General features: G+C 31.4%; 1 protein-coding gene and 1 long non-coding RNA gene across 2 annotated transcripts in view; both read left to right on the forward strand.

Annotated features, from left to right (window-relative positions):
* The window catches only part of LOC126746282 (5-hydroxytryptamine receptor-like), a 94,402-nt gene extending 84,985 nt beyond the window's left edge, over positions 1-9,417 (forward strand). The window contains exons 4-6 of the mRNA XM_050454452.1: positions 2,737-2,965; positions 3,032-3,179; positions 8,391-9,417. Coding sequence (XP_050310409.1) covers positions 2,737-2,965; positions 3,032-3,179; positions 8,391-8,938 — 925 coding nt within the window. The 3' untranslated portion in view covers positions 8,939-9,417. The remainder of the gene's footprint in view (positions 1-2,736; positions 2,966-3,031; positions 3,180-8,390) is intronic.
* Positions 9,418-10,266: 849 nt separating this feature from the next.
* On the forward strand, positions 10,267-15,489 carry LOC126746283 (uncharacterized). Its single transcript, XR_007663853.1, has 3 exons — positions 10,267-10,410; positions 10,949-11,711; positions 13,848-15,489. It is a non-coding gene; the product is annotated as an uncharacterized LOC126746283 (long non-coding RNA).
* The last annotated feature ends 4,341 nt before the right edge of the window (positions 15,490-19,830 follow it).

The raw sequence follows: 19,830 nt of genomic DNA on the forward strand, positions 1-19,830 counted from the left end.
GGGTATATTGAGGTTTTTTCAATAAGTTAGTTTGCCTCTACTTTCTGACTCCCCCTGTATATTTACGAAAATTTTTATAGTGAGACAATATTTAGCCCCAACCCTTGTTTAAAACATATTAAAATTTCAACCCTCTACAATGACCCCATATACGATTTTTTTTAATTTAAAAAAAATGGTTTTTTGTAATTTTGGTTTTTTTTATTAAGTCGCTTTGGATCAATTTTTTGAGCCTCCTTGTATATTTACAAAAAAATTTATAGTAAGTCAATATTTAGCCCCAACTCTTGTTTAAAACATATTAAAATTTCAACCCTCTACAATGACGCTATATACGATTTTTTTTAATTTTAAAAAAGTGGTTTTTTGTAATTTGGCCTTTTTTTATTAAGTCACTTTAGATCAATTTTCTGAGCCTCCTTGTATATTTACGAAAATTTTTATAGTAAGATAAAATTTAGCACCAACCCTTGTTCAAAACATATTAAAATTTCAACCCTCTACAATGACCCCATATACAATTTTTTTGAATTTTAAAAAAGTGGTTTTTTGTAATTTAGGTTTTTTTTATTAAGCCACTTTGAATCAATTTTCTGAGCCTCCTTGTATATTTACGAAAATTTTTATTGTAAGACAATATTTAGCCCCAACCCTTGTTTAAAACATATTAAAATTTCAACCCTCTGCAATGACGCTATATACAATTTTTTTGAATTTTAAAAAAGTGGTTTTTTGTAATTTGGGTTTTTTTTTATTAAGCTACTTTGGATCAATTTTCTGAGCCTCCTTGTATATTTACAAAAATTTTTATAGTAAGATAATATTTAGCCCCAACCCTTGTTCAAGACATATCAAAATTTCAACCCTTTGCAATGACGCTATATACGATTTTTTTGAATTTTTAAAAAGTGATTTTTTGTTATTTTGGTTTTTTTTCTTAAGCCACTTTGGATCAATATTCTGAGCCTCCTTGTATATTTACAAAAATTTTTATAGTAAGATAATATTTAGCCCCAACCCTTGTTCAACACATATCAAAATTTCAACCCTCTACAATGGCCTTATATACAATTTTTTTGAATTTTAAAAAAGTGGTTTTTTGTAATTTAAGTTTTTTTTCTTAAGCCACTTTGGATCATTTTTTTGAGCCTCCTTGTATATTTACGAAAATTTTTATAGTAAGACAATATTTAGCCCCAACCCTTGTTTAAAACATATCAAAATTTCAACCCTTTGCAATGACGCTATATACGATTTTTTTGAATTTTAAAAAAGTGGTTTTTTGTAATTTAGGTTTTTTTTCTTTAGCCATTTTGGATCAATTTTCTGAGCCTCCTTGTATATTTACAAAAAAATTTATAGTGAGACAATATTTAGCCCCAACCCTTTTTTAAAACATATTAAAATTTTAACCCTCTATAATTGCCCTATATACAATTTTTTTGAATTTTAAAAAAGTGGTTTTTTGTAATTTTGATTTTTTTTATTAAGCCATTTTGGATCAATTTTCTCAGCCTCCTTGTATATTAACAAAAATTTTTATAGTACGACAATATTTAGCTCCAACCCTTGTTTAAAACATATTAAAATTTCAACCCTCTACAATGGCCTTATATACAATTTTTTTGAATTTTAAAAAAGTCGTTTTTTGTAATTTGGATTTTTTTTATTAAACCATTTTGGATCAACTTTCTGAGCCTCCTTGTATATTTACGAAAATTTTTACAGTAAGACAATATTTAGCCCCAACCCTTGTTTAAAACATATTAAAATTGCAACCCTCTACAATGACCCCTTATATGATTTTTTTGAATTTTAAAAAAGTGGTTTTTTGTAATTTGGGTTTTTTCTTATTAAGCCACTTTGGATAAATTTTCTGAGCCTCCTTGTATATTTATGAAAATTTTTATAGTAAGACAATATTTAGCCCCAACCCTTGTTTAAAACATATTAAAATATCAACCCTCTACAATGACCCCATATACAATTTTTTTGAATTTTAAAAAAGTGGTTTTTTGTAATTTGGGTTTTTTTTTTATTAAGCTACTTTGGATCAATTTTTTGAGCCTCCTTGTATATTTACAAAAAAATTTATAGTAAGTCAATATTTAGCCCCAACTCTTGTTTAAAACATATTAAAATTTCAACCCTCTACAGTGACGCTATATATAATTTTTTTGAAATTTGAAAAAAGGGGTTTTTTGTAATTTGGGTTTTTTTTATTAAGTATTTTGGATCAATTTTCTGAGCCTCCTTGTATATTTACAAAAAAATTTATAGTGAGACAATATTTAGCCCCAACCCTTGTTTAAAACATATTAAAATTTCAACCCTCTACAATGGCCCTTTATATAATTTTTTGGAATTTTAAAAAAGTGGTTTTTTGTAATTTGGTCTTTTTTTATTAAGCCACTTTGGATCAATTTTCTGCGCCATCCTGTACAATTACAAAAATTTTTATACTAAGACAATATTTAGCCCCAACCCTTGTTTAAAACATATCAAAATTTCAACCCTCTACAATGACCCAATATACAATTTTTTTGAATTTTAAAAAAGTGGTTTTTTGTAATTTAAGTTTTTTTTATTAAGCAACTTTGAATCAATTTCCTGACTTCCCCTGTAAATTTACAAAAAATTTCATAATAACATAATAGTTAGCCCCAACCCCTGGGTACAACATACTAAAAGTTCAAGCCCATCCATTAACCTAAAAGGCAAATTTTCGCTTTTTAGGTACTGGGCGGTAACGAACGTGGAGTACATACACCACAGGACATCCAAGCGGATCGGTCTGATGATCTTCATAATATGGGTGGTGGCTTTTCTGGTCTGTATCGCCCCATTGTTGGGCTGGAAAGATCCCCATTGGGACCAAAGGATACGGGAGCGACAATGTCTGATCAGTCAGGATCTTTACTATCAGATTTTCGCTACGGCTTCGTCGTTTTATTTGCCCCTTTTAGTGAGTGTTTTGACGCCAAAAGAGTGTGTAAAACATGGACTTTATTAAATTTTCAAACTATTTCAGGTCATATTGATCCTGTATTGGCGAATATTCCAAACTGCTCGTAAACGTATCAGACGTCGGAGACAAATGAATAATACCACGCAACAAGCGGAGAAAAATCCAGCGGTTAGCGGAATAGCCGGCGGTTTGGCCGCCGCAAGTGGAACAGGTAAAACGGGAATTTAATTCTTAACAAAAAACTTCTTAAGCAATTTTTCTCTAATGTTCAAAATAAGCGAGTTATTAAGGGTTTTTTTTAACTTTAGACCTCCCTAACTCTTTTATTACTGAGGCCACTCTGTTTTTAATAAGTGCATTGAATAGAGAATTTAATTCTAAACAAATGTTGTCTAAACAGTTTTTTTCTAATGTTAAAAACAAGCGAGATATTAGGCTTTTAAGTGCGAGTGAACTCGATATAAAATAAAAATAATTTTTTTCTCCAATTTGCCCGGACTATAGTGGCGCACAGCGCAATGCCAACGTCACGCGGATCGTCCGTCTCTGTCTAACGCACGGCGGTCGACGGTTGCCCCGCCACTATTAGGATACGGTATTAGTCCGGTCAAAAAAGATTTCAATGTCAGATAAATTTTATTACGTTTATAGGCATGGGAAAATGTTCATGATTTCAGTTTTTAATTTTTTTCTGGAAAACTATTGGTTGGAGAAAATAAATGTTTAGATAAAAGTTGTTTGGAATTTCAATGCGCATTAGATGCAATAAAAAAATAATTTTTAAGTTCAGTAGGTTTTTAGAAAATTGAGAAAAACCTCTTAGGAGATTTTCCTCATTTTCTCGAAAACTATTGGGAATATGAAAAAAATTTTTTTTTATTGGAATCTTAGTCGAAAATAAAACAAATAATAAAGAATAACATTTTGCCGTAAATCAAAAAATAAGAGAGTTATTGAAGATTTTTGAAATTGCAAAATTTTTTGGCAGAAAAAAAAAATTTTGAAAAATTTCATTTTTTTTTTTCGTAAATTATTAAATCGATCCAAAATCTTCAAAAAAGTCTTATAAAACTCTTTTGAGAAATGTACCACAGAAAAGTTATACCCAATTTTCCCAAAAAAAGTCTGCCTCAAAAATTCAAAAGGGTTACCCATAGAAAAATGTTCATAATTTTGGTTTTTATTTTTTTTCTAGAAAACTATTGGTTGGAGAAAAAAATTGCTTAAACAAAAGTTGTTTGGAATTTTAATGCGCATCAGATGCAATAAAAAAATAATTTTTAGGTTCAACAGTTTTTCAGAAAATTGGGAAAAACCTCTTAGGAGCTTTTCCTCATTTTCTCGAAGACTATTGGGAATATGGAAAATTTTGTTTTAGCATTGGAATCTTAGTCAAAAATAAAACAAATAATAAAGAATAACATTTTGCCGTAAATCAAAAAATAAGCGAGTTATTGAAGATTTTTGAAAATTGCAAAAATTTTTGGCAGAAAAAAAAAATTTTGAAAAATTTTATTTTTTTTTTCGTAAATTATTAAATCGATCAAAAATCTTTAAAAAAGTCTTATAAAACTCTTTTGAGAAATGTACCACAGAAAAGTTATACCCAATTTTCCCAAAAAAAGTCTGCCTCAAAAAATCCAAAAGGGTACCCATAGAAAAATGTTCATAATTTTGGTTTTTATTTTTTTTCTAGAAAACTATTGGTTGGAGAAAAAAATTGTTTAAACAAAAGTTGTTTGGAATTGCAATGCACATCAGACGCAATAAAAAAATAATTTTTGGGCCCAACAGTTTTTCAGAAAATTGAGAAAAACCTCTTAGGAGCTTTTCCTCATTTTCTCGAAAACTATTGGGAATATGGAAAATTTTCTTTTGGTATTGGAATCTTAGTCGAAAATAAAACAAATGATAAACAATAACATTTTGCTGTAAATCAAAAAATAAGCGAGTTATTGAAGATTTTTGAAAATTGCAAAATTTTTTGGCAAAAAAAAAAATTTTTGAAAAAAAATTTTTTTTTTTCGTAAATTATTAAATCGATCAAAAATCTTCAAGAAAGTCTTATAAAACTCTTTTGGAAAATGTACTACAGAAAAGTTATACCCAATTTTCCCAAAAAAAGTCTGCCTCAAAAATTCAAAAGGGTTACCCATAGAAAAATGTTCATAATTTTGGTTTTTATTTTTTTTCTGGAAAACTATTGCTTGGAGAAAAAAACTGTTTAAACAAAAGTTGTTTGGAGTTTCAATGCGCATCAGATGCAATAAAAAAATAATTTTTAAGTCCAACAGTTTTCCAGAAAATTGGAAAAAACCTCTTAGAAGTTTTCCTTCATTTTCTCTAAAACTATTGGGAAAATAAAAAAAATTCTTCTGGTATTGGAATCTTAGTTAAAAATAAAACAAATGATAAAGAATAACATTTTGCTGTAAATCAAAAAATAAGAGAGTTATTGAAGATTTTTGAAATTTGCAAAATTTTTTGGCAGAAAAAAAAATTTTGAAAAATTTCATTTTTTTTTTCGTAAATTATTAAATCGATCAAAAATCTTCAAAAAAGTCTTATAAAACTCTTTTGAGAAATGTACCACAGAAAAGTTATACCCAATTTTCCCAAAAAAAGTCTGCCTCAAAATTTCAAAAGGGTACCCATAGAAAAATGTTCATAATTTTGGTTTTTATTTTTTTTCTAGAAAACTATTGGTTGGAGAAAAAAACTCTTTAAACAAAAGTTGTTTGGAATTTCAATGCACATCAGATGCAATAAAAAAATAATTTTTAAGTCCAACAGTTTTCCAGAAAGTTGGAAAAAACCTCTTAGAAGTTTTCCTTTATTTTCTCTAAAACTATTGGGAAAATAAAAAAAATTCTTCTGGTATTGGAATCTTAGTCAAAAATAAAACAAATGATAAAGAATAATATTTTGCCGTAAATCAAAAAATAAGAGAGTTATTGAAGATTTTTGAAAAATTGCAAAATTTTTTTGGCGAAAAATTTGAAAAAAAAAATTTGAAAATTTTTAATTTTTTTTTTATAAATTGATTATTCTCTTAAAAATCTTCAAAAAAGTCTTATTAAACCCTTTTGAGAAATGTACCACAGAAGAGTTATACCCAATTTTCCTAAAATAAGTCTTCCGCAAATAATCCATGGGAAAATAATCATAATTTTGGTTTTTATTTTTTTTCTGGAAAACTATTCCTTGGAGAACAAAACTGTTTAAACAAAAGTTGTTTGGAATTTCAATGCGCATCAAACGCAATAAAAAAATAATTTTTAGGTTCAACAGTTTTTTAGAAAATTGAGAAAAACCTCTTAGGAGCTTTTCCTCATTTTCTCGAAGACTATTGGGAATATGGAAAATTTTGTTTTAGCATTGGAATCTTAGTCAAAAATAAAACAAATAATAAAGAATAACATATTGCTGTAAATCAAAAAATAAGAGAGTTATTGAAGATTTTTGAAAATTGCAAAATTTTTTGGCAGAAAAAAAAATTTTTGAAAAATTTTATTTTTTTTTTCGTAAATTATTAAATCAATCAAAAATCTTTAAAAAAGTCTTATAAAACTCTTTTGAGAAATGTACCACAGAAAAGTTATACCCAATTTTCCCAAAAAAAGTCTGCCTCAAAAATTCAAAAGGGTTACCCATAGAAAAATGTTCATAATTTTAGTTTTTATTTTTTTTCTAAAAAACTATTGGTTGGAGAAAAAAATTGTTTAAACAAAAGTTGTTTGGAATTTCAATGCGCATCAGATGCAATAAAAAAAATAATTTTTAAGTCCAACAGTTTTCCAGAAAATTGGAAAAGACCTCTTAGGAGCTTTTCCTCATTTTCTCGAAAACTATTGGGAATATGGAAAATTTTCTTTTGGTATTGGAATCTTAGTCAAAAATAAAACAAATGATAAAGAATAACATTTTGCTGTAAATCAAAAAATAAGAGAGTTATTGAAGATTTTTGAGAATTGCAAAATTTTTTGGCAGAAAAAAAAAATTTTGAAAAAAAATTTTTTTTTTCGTAGATTATTAAATCGATCAAAAATCTTCAAAAAAGTCTTATAAAACTCTTTTGGAAAATGTATTACAGAAAAGTTATACCCAATTTTCCCAAAAAAAGTCTGCCTCAAAAATTCAAAAGGGTACCCATAGAAAAATGTTCATAATTTTGGTTTTTATTTTTTTTCTAGAAAACTATTGGTTGGAGAAAAAAACTGTTTAAACAAAAGTTGTTTGGAATTTCAATGCGCATCAGATGCAATAAAAAAATAATTTTTAAGTCCGACAGTTTTCCAGAAAATTGGAAAAAACCTCTTAGGAGCTTTTCCTCATTTTCTCGAAAACTATTGGGAATATGGAAAATTTTCTTTTGGTATTGGAATCTTAGTCAAAAATAAAACAAATGATAAAGAATAACATTTTGCTGTAAATCAAAAAATAAGAGAGTTATTGAAGATTTTTGAGAATTGCAAAATTTTTTGGCAGAAAAAAAAAATTTTGAAAAAAAATTTTTTTTTTCGTAGATTATTAAATCGATCAAAAATCTTCAAAAAAGTCTTATAAAACTCTTTTGAGAAATGTACCACAGAAAAGTTATACCCAATTTTCCCAAAAAAAGTCTGCCTCAAAAATTCAAAAGGGTACCCATAGAAAAATGTTCATAATTTTGGTTTTTATTTTTTTTCTAGAAAACTATTGGTTGGAGAAAAAAATTGTTTAAACAAAAGTTGTTTGGAATTTCAATGCGCATCAGATGCAATAAAAAAATAATTTTTAAGTCCAACAGTTTTCCAGAAAATTGGAAAAAACCTCTTAGAAGTTTTCCTTCATTTTCTCTAAAACTATTGGGAAAATAAAAAAAATTCTTCTGGTATTGGAATCTTAGTTAAAAATAAAACAAATGATAAAGAATAACATTTTGCCGTAAATCATAAAATAAGCGAGTTATTGAAGTTTTTTGAAAAATTGCAAAATTTTTTGGCGAAAAAATTTAAAAAAAAATTTTTTTGAAAAATTTTATATTTTTTTTCATAAATTATTAAATCGATCAAAAGTCTTCAAAAAAGTCTTATAAAACTCTTTTCAGAAATGTAGCACAGAAGAGTTATACCCAATTTTCCTAAAATAAGTCTTCCGCAAATAATCCATGGGAAAATGTTCATAATTTTGGTTTTTATTTTTTTTCTGGAAAACTATTGCTTGCAGAAAAAAACTGTTTAAACAAAAGTTGTTTGGAATTTCAATGCGCATCAGACGCAATAAAAAAATAATTTTTAACTCCAACAGTTTTCCAGAAAATTGGAAAAAACCTCTTAGAAGTTCCTCCTCATTTTCTCAAAAACTATCGGAAATCTGAAAAATTTCCTGTCACTATACTGTCACTATCACCTAATTAACCTCGACGTTTCCCTTTTTTAAGGTGGAATCGCCGCAGCGGTGGTAACAGTAATCGGGCGCCCCCTGCCGACCATCTCGGAAGCAACGACCACCACCGCCTTCACCAACGTCTCCTCGAACAACTCCAGCCCGGAGAAAACCTCCTTCGCCAACGGCCTGGAGGCGGACCTACCGACCGCCACCGGTGACAGTGGCGGAGGCGGCACCACCGCCCCCCAATACCATCCGGTAAAACGAAAAAACCGCGACGGTTTAGACTCGAAACGCGAACGTAAAGCGGCCAAAACCCTCGCGATAATCACCGGCGCGTTCGTACTCTGTTGGCTCCCCTTCTTCATTATGGCCGTCATAATGCCGATAAAAGCGGACATTTTCGATAAGTACATGGTGTCGATCTTCTTGTGGTTGGGCTACTTCAACTCCACCTTAAATCCGATCATTTACACGATCTTCAGTCCGGAGTTTAGGCACGCGTTCAAAAAGTTGCTCTGCGGTCGAAATTACGCGCGACGCAATCGACACTTTGGGGGCGGCATGAGGGGCGGCGGGGGCGGCGCGGGGTTGGCATGATGGCGGCAAAGTGGCCGCGAGCCTTCGGATACGGGCGAGGCGCCGGTGGCGGCGCGACTTGCCGCCCTCGTTGCCGCCCCCGCGGTCACCGCCGGTTCCAAGAACGTGACCTTCAAGTGCGACTGATCCGAAGAGAAACGGCCGCCCCGTGGTAGTCACGTGGTCTCGCCGATCGTGGAGTACGAGAGTAGTAGCAGTAACGAGAGGGTGGTACTCGAGATGAAATCGCTTAATGACTTTTAGGATCATTCACCTTTGTAAAAGTACGGATTTTAGGGGTTATTTTAATTTCATTGATGTAATAAAATCGACATATTTGGGAAATTTGTGGACCGATTTGATTGGTTTTAGTTTCGTATGAAAGCCGATGAGTTTCTTGAGCAAAAAGGTCCTTACAAGTTTCCTTGTAACTACAATCCTTGCAAAGTTATTGAGGGGTTTTTCAGTAGATTGAAAAAAAATTTTGATACAATCAAAGGCTCTAGAAAAATCTAAATATTTCAAAAACTTCTGTACCGATTCTATTGATTTTGGTTTCTTATGAAAGCTGATGAGTTTCTTAAGAAAAAAGAATCCTACAAGTTTTCTTGTAACTACAACCATTGTAAAGTTATTGAGTGGTTTTTCAGTAGATTGAAAAAAAACGTGATATAGTCAAAGGCCTTACAAAAATCACAATAGTTGGAAAACTGTACCGATTTGATTCATTTTAGTATCACTTGAAAGCTGTTGAGTTTCTTAAGCAAAAAGATACTTACAAGTTTTCTTGTAACTATAACCTTTACAAAGTTATTGACCAAAATTGTCCATTTTAATAAGTTTAAAAAAAAATAAAAACCAAAGTTTAAAAATTTTTTTTGGAAAATTAATAAAAAACAGTATGGTTCGATAAAACACTTAAAAATAAAACTTTTTCATCTCTTATAAAATTTTCGTATCTCTAATGTTTAAAGAGATATTTGAAAAAAACACTTGGTCCTTCGAGCCGGATTTTGAGTTCAAACCACGATAACTTAGGAACAAAATGAGATAACCCCATAGTGTTTGGGCTTATTTTAATCAGCATGAAATTGTCTATTATGTTTTTTAAAAAAAAAAATTAAAATTAAAGTTTAAAAATTTTTTTTTGGAAAATTAATAAAAAATAGTATCGTTCGATAAGAAACTTAAAAACAAAAGTTTTTCATCTCTTGTAAAATTTTCGTATCTCTAATGGTTAAAGAGATATTTAAAAAAAACATTTGGTCCTTCGAGCCGGATTTTGAGTTCAAACTACGATAACTTAGGAACAAAATAAGATAACCCCATAGTGTTTGGGCTCATTTTATTCAGAATGAAATTCTCTATTTATTTAATGTACAATTGACACGAAAAAAATTAGTATTTTTTTAAAGTGCCTGGAATTTAATTTTTCTTAAAACAAATCAATAGATCTTTTTCTCCAGATTTCATTGATACCATACACTCTATAGGTACCTCTAATAGTTTCCGAGATAATCGAAAAAAACATTTGGTCCTTCGAGCCGGATTTTGAGTTCAAACCACGATAACTTTGGAACAAAATGAGATAACCCCATAGTGTTTGAGCTTATTTTAATCAGCGTAAAATTGTCTATTAAGTTTTTTGAAAAAAAAAATAAAAATCAAAGTTAAAAATTTTTTTTTTAAAAATTAAAAAAAAACACCATGGTTCGATAAAACAGTAAAAAATAAAGCTTTTTCATTTCTTATAAAATTTTCGTATCTCTAATGGTTAAAGAGATATTTGAAAAAAACATTTGGTCCTTCGAGCCGGATCTTTTGACTTAATTCCTCATATCTTAAGAACTAACGAAGATAAATATAGAGTGTTTGGGCTCATTTTATTCAGAATGAAATTCTCTATTCATTTAATGAACAATTGACACGAAAAAAATTAGTATTTTTTTAAAGTGCCTAGAATTTAATTTTTCTTAGGACAAATCAATAGATCTTTTTCTCCAGATTTCATTAATACCATACACTCTATAGGTACCTCTAATAGTTTCCGAGATAATCGAAAAAAACATTTGGTCCTTCGAGCCGGATTTTGAGTTCAAACGGCGATATCTTAGGAACAAAATGAGATAACCCCATGGTGTTTGGGCTTATTTTAATCAGCATGAAATTGTCTATTAGGTTTTTTTAAAAAAAATTGAAAAATCGATGCTTAAAAAAAATTCCAGTTATTTTAATCTCATATGAAAGCCAAAGAGTTTATTTACCAAACGCATGCTTTCTTGCATATATATTTAATAAAATGCACTTTTTACACGTGAACAATAAGTGATCAAACCACCCTTGTAAATATTATATAAACGACATTGTACATAACGAAGTACAAACTGTATATAACGGACATAATTATTATTGTACTTCCTCAGCTACTCCGCCACACGGGCTTTCTATGGTGTACATAACGTATTTTGTGATATTTGAAAACTCCTTACCCGCATCACTCTATATAATAACATTAATTAATTAATTAATTCAATAATTAAATCAAAATGTGTAATTTTTTGAACAAATCGTCATGCCGAATAATGGACCAGTTTTGGACCAAATTTATTTTATTTGTTGTATAGGCGTTTGTATATAGGATGGACCGATAATGGGAGGTCTAATAAAGGTGTGGACCTTTTAAAGCATCAAAAAGGAGTAAATTAAGTCAAGAAAAATGTATTTGCTTTCAAATGCAGTTTGTTTGATGAAGATCGGTTAAGTAGATCCGGAGATATCGGCTGTAGACTCCCAGGTAGACATCCCAAGCTCCCAGTGACGTCAACCAAACTTTGAATACTGATAACTCATAAGCGATTAATATTTTGAAAATGATTATAATTGATTAGGATAGAATGTCACTTGGACTACAACTTTGCTTTATAAATTATTTCTGTGAAGCAAAAATTAAGAAAGATACAAAAGATTTTCCTGACAGATCAAGTCACTGTCCAAGTCTCCGAGTTCCAGGTCAGATATCTCGAAAACGATATGGTTTATGGATTTTAAGACGTCTACAGAAATTGTTGTGCAACTAAATTGCTTTCCAATAAAGTTTATTTGATGATCGCAGCATTAGTAGATCAAGAGTTATCGGATTTAGACTCCCAGGTCGACGCTCCAAGCTCCTAGTGACGTCAACCAAACTTTGAATACTGATAACTCATAAGCGATTAATATTTTGAAAATGATTATAATTGATTAGGATAGAATGTCACTTGGACTACAACTTTGCTTTATAAATTATTTCTGTGAAGCAAAAATTAAGAAAGATACAAAAGATTTTCCTGACAGATCAAGTCACTGTCCAAGTCTCCGAGTTCCAGGTCAGATATCTCGAAAACGATATGGTTTATGGATTTTAAGACGTCTACAGAAATTGTTGTGCAACTAAATTGCTTTCCAATAAAGTTTATTTGATGATCGCAGCATTAGTAGATCAAGAGTTATCGGATTTAGACTCCCAGGTCGACGCTCCAAGCTCCTAGTGACGTCAACCAAACTTTGAATACTGATAACTTATAAGCGATTAATATTTTGGAAATTATTATAGTTGATTAGGATAGAATAGCACTTGGGCTACAACTTTGCTGTATAAATTATTTCTCTGAACTAAAAATTAAGAAAGATACAAAAAATTTTCGTAACAGATCAAGTCACTGTCTAAGTCTCCGAGTTCCAGGTCTGATATCTCAAAAACTATATTGTTTATGGATTTTAGGACGTCTACAGAAATTGTTAAGCAACTAAATTGCTTCCCAATAAAGTTTATTTGATGATCGCAGCATTAGTAGATCAAGAGTTATCGGATATAGACTCCCAGGTTGATGCTCCAAGCTCCTAGTGACGTCAACCAAACTTTGAATACTGATAACTTATTAACGGTTAATATTTTGAAAGTTATTATAATTGATTAGGATAGAATGTTACTTGGACTACAACTTTGCTCTATATATTATTTCTGTGAAGCAAAAATTAAGAAAGATACAAAAGATTTTCCTAGGAGACCAAGTCACTGTCCAAGTCTCCGAGTTCCAGGGCTGATATCTCAAAAACTATAGGGTTTATGGATTTTAAGGCATCTATATAAATTGTTGCACAACTAAATTTCTTCCTAATAAAGTTTATTTGATGATCATAGCATCATTAGATCAAGAGTTATCGGACTTAGACTCCCAGGTCGATGCACCAAGCTCCTAGTGACGTCAACCAAACTTTGAAAACCAATAACTTATAAGCAATTAATATTTTGGAAATTATTACAATTGATTAAAATAGAATGTTACTTGGACTACAACTTTGCTCTATATATTATTTCTGTGAAGCAAAAATTAAGAAAGATACAAAAAATTTTCCTAGCAGACCAAGTCACTGTCCAAGTCTCCGAGTTCCAGGTCGGATATCTCGAAAACGATATGGTTTATGGATTTTCAGACGTCTACAAAAATTGTTAAGCAACTAAATTGCTTCCCAATAAAGTTTATTTGATGAACGTGACATTAGTAGATCAAGAGTTATCGGATGTAGACTCCCAGGGCGACGCCCCAAGCTCCTAGTGACGTCAACCAAACTTTGAATACTGATAACTTATAAGTGATTAATATTTTGGAAATTATTATAGTTGATTAGGATAGAATGTTACTTGGACTACAACTTTGCTCTATAAATTATTTCTGTGAAGCAAAAATTAAGAAAGATACAAAAGATTTTCCTAGCAGACCAAGTCACTGTCCAAGTCTCCGAGTTCCAGGTCGGATATCTCGAAAACGATATGATTTATGGATTTTAAGACATTTATAAAAATTGTTAAGCAACTCAATTGCTTTCCAATAAAGTTTATTTGATGATCATAGCATCATTAGATCAAGAGTTATCGGACTTAGACTTCCAGGTCGACGCTCCAAGCTCCTAGTGACGTCAACCAAACTTTGAATACTGATAACTTATAAGCGACTAATATTTTGGAAATTATTATAGTTGATTAGAATAGAATATCACTTGGGCTACAACTTTGTTTCATAAATTATTTTTGTGAAGTAAAAATCAAGAAAGATACAAAAGATTTTCCTAACAGATCAAGTCACTGTCCGAGTCTCCGAGTTCCAGTTTGGATATCTCAAAAACCATATGGTTTATGGATTTTAAGTCGTCTACAGAAAATATTGTGCAACTAAATTACTTTCCAATAGTGTTTATTTGATGATCATAGCATCATTAGATCAAGAGTTATCGGATTTAGACTCCCAGGTCGACGCTCCAAGCTCTTAGTGACGTCAACCAAACTTTGAATACTGATAACTTATAAGCGAATAATATTTTGGAAATTATTATAATTGATTAGGATAAAATATTACTTGGACTACAACTTTGCTTTATAAATTATTTCTCTGAACTAAAAATTAAGAAAGATACAAAAAATTTTCGTAACAGATCAAGTCACTGTCCAAGTCTCCGAGTTCCAGGTCGGATATCTCAAAATCTATAGGATTTATGGATTTTAAGATATCCACAAAAATTGTTGTGCAACTAAATTGCTTTCCAATAAAGTTTATTTGATGATCGTGGCATCATTAGATCAAGAGTTATCGGATTTAGACTCCCAGGTCGATGCACCAAGCTCCTAGTGACGTCAACCAAACTTTGAACATACATAACTTGTAAACGGTTAATAATTTGGAAATGATTAGTGTTGTTTACGATAGAACCTGACTTGGTTTACAACTTTATTAAATAAGAAATCTTTCTAAATTGTACCGTTAAAAAGATACAAAAGATTTTGTTACTAGATCCGATCACTATTGAGGTCCCTGGGTTCTAGGGCATATATCTCTTTAAATATTCGTTCTATGCTTTTAGAGGCGTCTACAAAAATTTTAGACTAACTAATTTCCTTTCAAACAAACTTTATTTTATAATCGTATCTTCAGTAGATCAAGAGATATCCGCCATAAAGTCTCTTACATTTGTTTGAAAACTCCTTGCCCACATCGCTGTACATAATAATGTATTGCGCGCTTGTCATACAATTAGTGTCCCAATAAGGTCCATCTTATATACATAATATTTTTATATACCTAAGGAATTAATCAAAACGACATACTGTAAATGACGCAATAATACCTAAAAAAATAAATAACCCACATAGTGACTAATCTTAAGAGGCCTTAAACTAAAACCACATTATGTACATAAGAGTATAATTAGTAAATAATCCGCAATAAATGTTGTGTAATATATAAAGTTTATTAAGTTAGAAGAAAATTGTGATGTACAATCATATATACAGGGACGGGCCAACAAAGTTGTACAGGGTCTTATCAAGAAACATGGTTTATTTGGCCAATTGTAATGAGTTCCCTATATATTTATATAATGTATATAGAAAGAGTGGGGGAAATTCTTATGTGCTAGAGGCAGAGTGCGTAGAGTTAAGTGTAGAGTCGCTGTAGTCGCATCTAAGTTGAGCCGTAGATGCGGATACGGTCGATTTTGTAAATAGTTGGACATAAATCAATAAAAGATCTTAATGTTGATTATGGTGTTTTTTTGAAGTTTGGACCTCAGAAAAAAATACTTTTAGGATGCCAATAATGAGTAAAAACTATACAGCTCTGGTTCACTTTAACCCTAATTAACTCAATAAATTTCATAATATTCTGAGAACCGTTGCGACCTCTATCGCGTTCTATGTAAAAAAAAAAACATTTTTGACTTCTAGGGCCTGCCTGTCCTGACAAAAAGCGCAAATGAAAATTTGTTGACAACCAGGTTGTAGCCCCATGTTTCTAGATTATAGAAAGGTAAAAATTATTATCCTATGATGAACAGAACCGAAGTTATAAGCACTTTTGTCTGACAGGTCCCTCCAGGAAATTACTTCTACATAGTCAATAAATAATTATATGCATTATCCGAATTTAAATGTGGTCATGGCGAGTTATCATAATGGCCACGTCGAGTTCGCTAATAGGGACAATTTTCGAATTTATTATGACCTTGTGGTACTTACTGCCATTGGTTGATAAGAGGACGAAATGGAACATTATTGATATCATTTAATTTTTTTTTTAATTTATTTAATGTTGTTTATGCGGGTCGGTTGACCTTGAGGTTAGGAGGAGGTTGAAGGTGAAGGTGAAGGTGAAGGTGAAGGTGAAGGTGAAGGTGAAGGTGAAGGTGAAGGTGAAGGTGAAGGTGAAGGTGAAGATGAAGATGAAGATGAAGATGAAGATGAAGATGAAGATGAAGATGAAGATGAAGATGAAGATGAAGATGAAGATGAAGATGAAGATGAAGATGAAGATGAAGATGCAGATGAAGATGAAGATGAAAAAGTAGAAGAAAAGAATAAATATAAAAAAAAAGATTTTTTTTAAATGAAATAAATTTGAAAAAAAGACGAAGAAATACGGCGTGAGAAAAGAGAAGAAGCGGCAACTTTCCTCTATTCTCTCTCTCTCTCTCTTTCTCATTTCCGTAAGTAGCTGAAACCAAACAAAAAAATTGAAAGAAAAAAAGAAGAAGAAGAAGACTAGGAAGGGTATAGGGGAAGTGGGGGAAAAAGAAGAGCCAAGGAAGTAACTTTTCTTTTAACTAAACTTATTTGAGAAGAAGAAGAAGAGCATGAGGAATTGGAACAAGTTCTTCTCTCTCTCTCTCTTTCTCTCTGTTTTCCAGATAGCAGAAACCAAAAGAAAATTGTAAAGACCAAAAAAAAAAGGAAAAAGAGACGAGGAGGGAGATAAAGAAAGAAGAAGAGGTCAAGGGTAAAGAAGTAGGGAAAAAAGAAGAGGAAGAATAGACACGAGAAAATAGAAAAAGCAGATCTTCTCTCTCTGTCTCTCTCTCTCCCTCTGTTTTCTAGGTAGAAGAAGAAGAAGAAGAAGAAGACGAAGAAAGAGAAGAAGAGTATGAGAAGAAACATTTTTTATCCAGAGCAAAGAAAAAAAGAAGAGGAAGAAGAGGTTAAAACAGTATAAATGAGTGCCTTGAATTAACACTTTTATTACCAAGAAAGTTTTAGAAAAAGAAGAAGAAGAAGAAGAAGAAAAAGGAAATGGAAGAAGAAGCTCTGCTTTCTCTCTCTCTCTCTCTCTGTTTTGCAGGGAGGCCGAAAGAAGAAAAGAAGAAGAAGAAGAAAAAAAAAGAAGACGAAGACGAGGAAAATGAGGAAGGGGATAAAAGAAGAGGAACTCAGAATTAATTTTTGTAACTAAAGAAAAAGAAGAAGAAGAAGAAGAAGAAGAAGAAAAGGAAGAAGAAGAAGAAGAAGAAGAAGAAGAGGAAGAAGAAGAAGAAGAAGAGGAAGAAGAAAAAAAAGAAGAAGAATAAGAAGAAGAAGAAGAATACGAAGAAGAATAAGAAGAAGAATAAGAAGAAGAAGAAGAAGAAGAAGAAGAGAACAAAGAAAAGAAAGAAAGACATAAGAACAAGCATTTTTTATTTCTTCTCTCTCTGTTTCGAGTCGTGCCTCGACGTGACCTTGATTTCACCTTCTACGTGACCTTGACCAGTAGTAGTTATTTGCATTAACTTTAACTGATTCTGGACTTCTCTTTCCACGTGACCTTGATTTAACTTTGACTTGACATTGACCTTGAACTCGACTAACAAAACAATTTTCTTTTAATCAAGAAAATTTGAAGAAAAGAAGAAGAAGAAGAAGAAGAAGAAGAGAACAAGGATAAGAAGAAGCATGTTATCACTCTTCTCTCTCTCTCTCTCTCTCTTTGTGTCTTAAGTTCTCAAGTCTTATTTTCCAAGTAGATGAAACCTTGACGTAACCTTGGACTTGTCTTCTGATGTGACCTTAATTTAACCTTGACTTGAGCTTGAACTCGACTAACCAAGAAAATTTGAAGAATAGATGAAATAGAAAAGAACAAGAATAAGAAGGAGCATGTTATGACTTTTTTCCATCTCTCTCTCTCTCTGTCTCTGTTTTAAGTTCTTAAGTCTTGTTTTCTAAGTAGATGAAACCTTGACTTAACCTTGGATTTGACCTCTGACGTGACCTTGATTTAACCTATACTTGACCTTGAACTCGACGTTCTTTTAACCAAGAAAATTTGAAGAAGAAGAAAAGAACAAGGATAAGAAGAAGGATAAGAATCTAATCACTCTTCTCTCCCTCTCTCTCTCTCTCTGTCTTAAGTTATCGAGTCTTGTTTTCTAAGTAGATAAAACCTTGACTTAACCTTGGACTTGACCTGAGACATGACCTTGATTTAACCTTGACTTGACATTGATCTTGAACTCGACTAACAACACAATTTTCTTTTAACCAAACAAATTTGAAGAATAGAAGAAGAAGAAGAAGAAGAAGAAGAGAACAAGGATAAGAAGAAGCATGTTATCACTCTTCTCTCTGTCTCTGTCTTGAGTCCTTAAGTCTTGTTTTCTAAGTAAATAAGACCTTGACTTAACCTTGGACTTGTCTTCTGACGTGACCTTGACTTGACCTTGAACTCGACTAACAAAACAATTTTCTTTTAATCAAGAAAATTTGAAGAATAGAAGAAGAAGAAGAAGAAGAAAAGAACAAGGATAAGAAGAAGCAACTTATTACTCTTCTCTCTCTCTCTCTCTCTCTCTGTCTTAAGTTCTCAAGTCTTGTTTTCTAAGTAGATAAAACCTTGACCTAACCTTGGACTTGTTCTCTGACGTGACCTTGATTTAACCTACACTTGACCTTGAACTCGACGTTCTGTTAACCAAGAAAATTTGAAGTATCGAAGAAGAAGAAGAAAAGAACAAGGATAAGAAGAAGCATGTTATCACTCTTCTTTCTCTCTCACTCTCTCTTTCTCTGTCTTAAATTCTCGAGGCTTGTTTTCTAAGTAGATGAACCTTGGACTTGACCTCTGACGTGACCTTTATTTAACCTAGAATTGACCTTGAACTCGACGTTCTTTTAACGAAGAAAATTTGAAGAATAGAAGAAGAAAAGAACAAGGATAAGAAGAAGCATCTTATCACTCTTCTCTCTCTCTCTCTGTCTTAAGTTCTCAAGTCTTGTTTTCTAAGTAGATGAAACCTTGACTCAACCTTGGACTTGTCCTCTGACGTAACCTTGACTGAACCTTGACTTGACCTTGAACTCGACTAATAAAACAATGTTCTTTTAATTAAGAAAATTTGAAGAATAGAAGAAGAAGAAGAAGAAGAAGAAGAAGAATAAGAAGAAGAAGAATAAGAAGAAGAAGAAGAAGAAGAAGAAGAAGAAGAAGAAGAAGAAGAAGAAGAAGAAGAAGAAGAGGAAGCCTTTCACCTCTTTTATCTCTTTTCATCTCGAGTTTTTATATAGATAGTCAAAACCAAAAAAGTGAGGACCGAAAAACAAAGAAAAAAAGAAGAAGAAGAGAAGAAGAAAAAGAAGAAGAAGCATTTTACTCTCTTCTCTCTCTCTTTGTCTAGCATTTTGTTTGCAAGTACTTAAAACCCAAAAAGAAGAGGAAGAGTGGGAGTAAGAAAAAGAAAGACGAAGACTGTAACTGTTATTAGAGAAAGAGAGAGAGAGACTAGAGTTTGTAGAAATGTCAAGAAGAAGAAGATGAGAGGGAGAAAGAGGATGTATAAGAGGAAAAGAGTCAGGAACTAAAGTTCCATTAATAAAAAACAAGACGAAGAAGAAGGAGAGAACATCGAAGATAATAAGAACTTTATTATTTCATGACAGTTAAACGTTTAATTATGGTATATAGTATACTATTTAAAAACGACGCATTTTTTATTAGGCAATGATTTTCTGCAAAAAAAACATTTTTTCATTAGGCTTACCTTACCCCCCCCACCCACCCCACACAGCTTACCAGTAAGAGATTGCTTACAAAAATCATTGTTTTCCAAAATAATACACACGAATAATAATACAG

The sequence above is a fragment of the Anthonomus grandis genome, chromosome 17 (genome assembly GCF_022605725.1).
Source record: "Anthonomus grandis grandis chromosome 17, icAntGran1.3, whole genome shotgun sequence".
In the NCBI taxonomy this organism is placed as follows: domain Eukaryota; kingdom Metazoa; phylum Arthropoda; class Insecta; order Coleoptera; family Curculionidae; genus Anthonomus; species Anthonomus grandis.